Source organism: Poecilia reticulata, linkage group LG1 (assembly GCF_000633615.1).
Source record: "Poecilia reticulata strain Guanapo linkage group LG1, Guppy_female_1.0+MT, whole genome shotgun sequence".
Taxonomy (NCBI): domain Eukaryota; kingdom Metazoa; phylum Chordata; class Actinopteri; order Cyprinodontiformes; family Poeciliidae; genus Poecilia; species Poecilia reticulata.
The window spans coordinates 3,264,108-3,269,024 of record NC_024331.1 but is presented as its reverse complement, the minus strand read 5'-3'; the positions used below and the strand labels follow the sequence as shown (position 1 = coordinate 3,269,024).

The 4,917-nt window shown below is 40.0% G+C and overlaps 1 protein-coding gene across 2 annotated transcripts in view; it reads right to left on the bottom strand.

Moving 5' to 3' along the window:
• The window catches only part of sh3d19 (SH3 domain containing 19), an 18,271-nt gene extending 14,978 nt beyond the window's left edge, over nt 1-3,293 (bottom strand). For both annotated transcript variants that reach the window (XM_008397618.1, XM_017309267.1), the window contains exon 1: nt 3,121-3,293. In XM_008397618.1, the coding sequence (XP_008395840.1) occupies nt 3,121-3,292 (172 nt within the window). In that variant the 5' untranslated portion in view covers nt 3,293. The remainder of the gene's footprint in view (nt 1-3,120) is intronic.
• Nucleotides 3,294-4,917: the final 1,624 nt, after the last annotated feature.

Here is a 4,917-nt window from a genome sequence, read left to right as displayed (position 1 = left end):
ATATAAACTTAAAGGGACAGTATTAATGTAAAATCAACTTTTTTGAGATTTATATCAAGCTATAATCTTATTCCCTCATCAAAAACATACCTGGAGTGTTGCCTTCATTCCTTTATGCGTGTTTCAGGAATTATTTAATCTCCCATGGCAACCATTCAGCTAGGTCCTGGGTGGACCTAGCCCCGCCTACAAGGGTGAAACTCCTCCTCCGAGCTGCAGTTTCCAACCTTCCACCTCAAAAAGTAGCTCTCCCCTATGACTCCCTCAGCTCCTTATTTATCTATCTGCTAAATAAATTCTCAAGGTATAGATCAACAACGGCTGCTAAACGGTTGTGAGGAAAGTAGATTGATGTGACGAGGTAATATGATCTCTGGTGATGTCAGAATTCTGTCTTTTGCATTATATTGTGACCTCACACATTGTGATGTCAGTTTAGTTTGATATTCAGAGTGGCACTGTTTGATGGATTTATTTATTAACATGGCAGATGCGCGTGCAACCTGACTGCAGAAAGAGTCAGCGGAGTTTTAAACGGTCACTGGTTGCCGTAGTTACCCACCATTAACTTGTTGTTTGGTCATTGGCTAGCCTGTAGTCAGCGTAGCTACTATGAGTGTTTATTACTGGGTGATAAAATAAGTTATGCTACGAAACTGACATTAGTGAACGGGATACTGTACTACTAAGATTTGTATGGTGGTTAGAATTCTCCTGCTTTTTCGTTGGTCCAATAGAGACAATTAGTGGTCAAGCTATGCTTTTATTTTGAAGAATGGTATATTTCTTCGTGTGTTTTGCATGCTGCATCCTGTTCTTGCATGATGAGACAGCCTGAGATCCTAAAAGAACCAGGAATCTTTAAAATAGCGCTCTTGGAAAGCAGAATGAAACTATGCGCAGCTGTGTTTTGTGATAAGAAAGGATATTTGTTTATGTAAGAAGCAATACAATGTTCATCCATCCATTTTCTGCTCACCCTTGTCCCTTAATGGGGTCGGGAGGGCTGCTGTCTCCAGCTAACATTCCGGGCGAGAGGCGGGGTTCACCCTGGACAGGTCGCCAGTCTGTCGCAGGGCAACACAGAGACTGACAGGACACACAACCATGCACACACACACACACTCACACCTAGGGACAATTTGGAGAGGCCAATTAACCTTATAGTCATGTTTTTTTGGACTGTGGGAGGAAGCCGGAGTACCCGGAGAGAAACATGCACAGGGAGAACATGCAAACTCCATGCAGAAAGACCCTGGAACCTTCTTGCTGCAAGGCAACAGATCTACCAACAGATCTACCAACAGATCTACCAACAGATCTACCAATAGATCTACAGCTGTGCAGCCCCAGTACAACATTGTTGGTTTATTTGTTTAAAAAGGAAAGCTGTGTATTCTGAAGGGTTAAGGACACTACATATTCTTTTTTGTGAACATTAATATGTTTTATATTTTATAAACATGATATATTATTTTGGTGTATACTTGGTATAAAAGGCTCTCAAGGACAATTTCATTTATATTTCATAATAATTAAGCATTTTATTGTGTTAAACAAATACAACAATCCTGTATCTGTAGATTTTCCGTTTTCCGACTGTTTAATTAATTTAATTTAATAAGCGCCACACAGACTAGAATAGTGCAGCTTCAATGAGCGGGTTTTCTTGATCTCGGTGCAGCCGCGCGCAGCAACTTCAACACCTCGTGTTTTTTAATTGCTTCTCACGTGAACAAGCAGATTCACTCATGATTTTAATTACGCTTCTTATTTAATGGAAACGCCACAATTAGCAAAATTGTGTTTTTCCACATTAGCTGAACATCAACATCGTTTTGTAATGGAAATACATTACAAAACGATGTCGTAATGATGCTCCCTAAAAGCTATATATAATGAAACAACAGCAAAAAAAAGATGAGAAACTTTTGCACATCCACAGCTCATTAACCATTTAAACACCAAAGCTAGAAAGCTCCATTAGACTCTGAAACTCTCAGCAGATTCAGCACTCCACGATACAAAAACACCATAAACACACACATTCTCTCTTTCTCTCTCTCACCCACACACACAGAGTAAAGCTGCTGAGATCAGCAGCGATGGATTCCCTCCCAGCTGCTCTCTCTTCAACACATGCTGCCTTTACTCAGTCCAGCAGCAGCAGCAGCTGATGGAAACAAAAGGATCTGGTTCTGGGGATCACTTGACACCAGCTGCTACCCACCAGGAAGGTAGCAGCGTTACTGTAAACATGCATCTTTCTATCATCTTGGCCCGTTAAAGCTTTCAAAGTCTAGTGAGCAGAAAATACACCATCTGCAGCTGATGCTGACCACAGTCATCAGACTGCTCCCTGTAATTGTTGGTAAAAGTAAGATATGGACAGAAACGGATGTTCTGCAGACCTGGTGACTCCAAAGATGATCATCTCTGCTGCAGCTTTGTGAGCTTTGGAGTTCCTTTGTTTTTTTTTAAAAAAACTAACAAAAAAACAAGACTCTTTTAGCACTTAAAATTTGTATTATTCTTAAATTGTTGCTCTGACTGCAGATTTGGTTAAATTTAGTTAAGTGGCTATTTTATTGAAACCTGACCGAGAAGCACACATCTGCCTCCCTCTGCCTCTGTGTCCTGTCATATTTATACCACAGAGAGATGAAAAACCATGGCTTATGAAATAGCAGACCCATCAACTGAACAGGTAAATCTTTCTATGAGAAGTGTTAGGAATGCTGCCAATTGAGGGACCAGTTATAAAATAATTAATTTGCTTAATTAAAGGTTGTATTTTTCAGAAATTGTGAAAATATCTTACACTCAAAGATAAATTTAAGGCTTTACAGGTCTTTACTGAGCATATTTTGTCAGCTAAGACACTAAATACAGTAACTACTATAAATTACACATCAATTAGGCCATGTTAACCCACTTCATCAGAACAAGATTCAATAGTTTTCAGAATTATTTTTTTCCTTTCTGTTTTCAGGTCACTAAAAACATCAGAAAAGTTTCTTAAGTCTTCATCTGGGGTTTCCTCTCATTGTTCAACAGCACTAAAATCTGTCCCTGAGATTCTAAACAGAAACAGATTCCAGAAACCTTTCAGTCTATTACCTGCTGTCTGACCTCTGTCCTGGAGAGTCCTTCGCTGCTCCTCGTCTTCAACCTCCTCCTCTTTGATAAGCCGAGTCTCTGGCATCTTCTGGTATTGAAACAAAGCCAAACAGAGAACAGATAAAACAAAAGAAAACTGCTTCAGTGTGTGAGCAGCAACCAGGTCCTCCATTCAGCAACACATGTTCTCTATTTTGTTCCGTTGGTATGTCCTGGCCTTTGCAGGTGTGTGTGTGCGTGTGTGTGTGTGTGTGTGTGTGTGTGTGTGTGTGTGTGTGTGTGTGTGTGTGTGTGTGTGTGTGTGTGTGGGCAGGGAGCCCAGTTTGCTGATCCTGGATGAGTGGGAATGTGCAAAGTCAGAGGATGATTGGCCACAGGTCAGTTTAACCCTTTAACGTCAGGTTTAGGGATGACTTCCTCTCTCACATTCAGACAATAAATAAATATGATCAAGAAACGTATTGAAATAGTATATTTTTGTGTGGAAAATGATTTAGTTTCTTGATGTCAAATTAAATGATCATTTCACTTGTTGATGTAATGTTCCCATTGAGCTCAACCATCTTTAATCTTGTTTATTGCATTGACGTTATGTCTTATAAATTAGAATCATTTGTGTTTTGTGAAACAGAATAAAATGTGACAGCATATTAGGGCCATTGTAGATATAAAAAACATAGGAGGACATTTCTGCCCAAAAAATTCAGAAATTTTGAGAAATTTTCTAAAAAAAAAAAAAAAAACGAGATCATTTCTGAGCTGAAAAATTGAAAGCTTGCTAGAAAACTCAGAAATTACTAGGAAAGAAAAAAAATGTGGGACATTTCTGAGGTTCAAAGGTCAAACATTTTCATCTTTGAAACTGTCGTAAAAAATAGTTTGGAGATGAAAGGGTCAGGTATGGCGAACCATAGACATAATATAAAAGTAGACCCCGCATTGGCAGCTCCGACGCAGGAAATACTGCGGCCATCTTGGAGCGGTCGTCCTTCCTACTTTGCTCAAGCAAAACAGCAGAAAATGATGGACATATTATTGTGTAAATTTTGCAATTAGAATATTACTTTACTGTTTTTCAGCCGGGCTGCACAGTGGCGCAGTTGGTAGAGAAGAAGGTACTGGGTTCGATTCCCGGCCCCGGTCTTTCTGCATGGAGTTTGCATGTTCTCCCTGTGCGTGCGTGGGTTTTCTCCGGGTACTCCGGCTTCCTCCCACAGTCCAAAAATATGACTGTCAAGTTAATTGGCCTCTCCAAATCGCCCCTAGGTGTGAGTGTGTGTGTGCATGGTTGTTTGTCCTACGTGTCTCTGTGTTGCCCTGCGACAGACTGGCGACCTGTCCAGGGTGACCCCGCCTCTCGCCCGAAACGTTAGCTGGAGACAGGCACCAGCAACCCTCCTGACCCCACTAAGGGACAACGGTGCAAGAAAATGGATGGATGGATGGATGGATGTATTTCAGCCCCTGCTACGAAGGCTAACCGAGATTCCATAAATCTTAAATAAAAAAGTAATTATTCTCTAACATTGAATTAGATTATCTGACACAAGTGCCTACCTTCGAAATGAAACAATGTAACATATAAACGTACATATTGTTATAAATATAACAATATAAGTTTTATAATATATGTTACATTGCATCAGCAAAGTTTCCAAAGTGGTAAAGACTATTATGTATATGTAATTCTTTCACTCTGTCAAAAGTAAGACACCTCCTAAATCTTCCGTTTTTGTTTTGAAGGTTTCCTAAAGACACGATGTGAGGAAGAAGTGGGAACTATCTTTAAACAGAGAC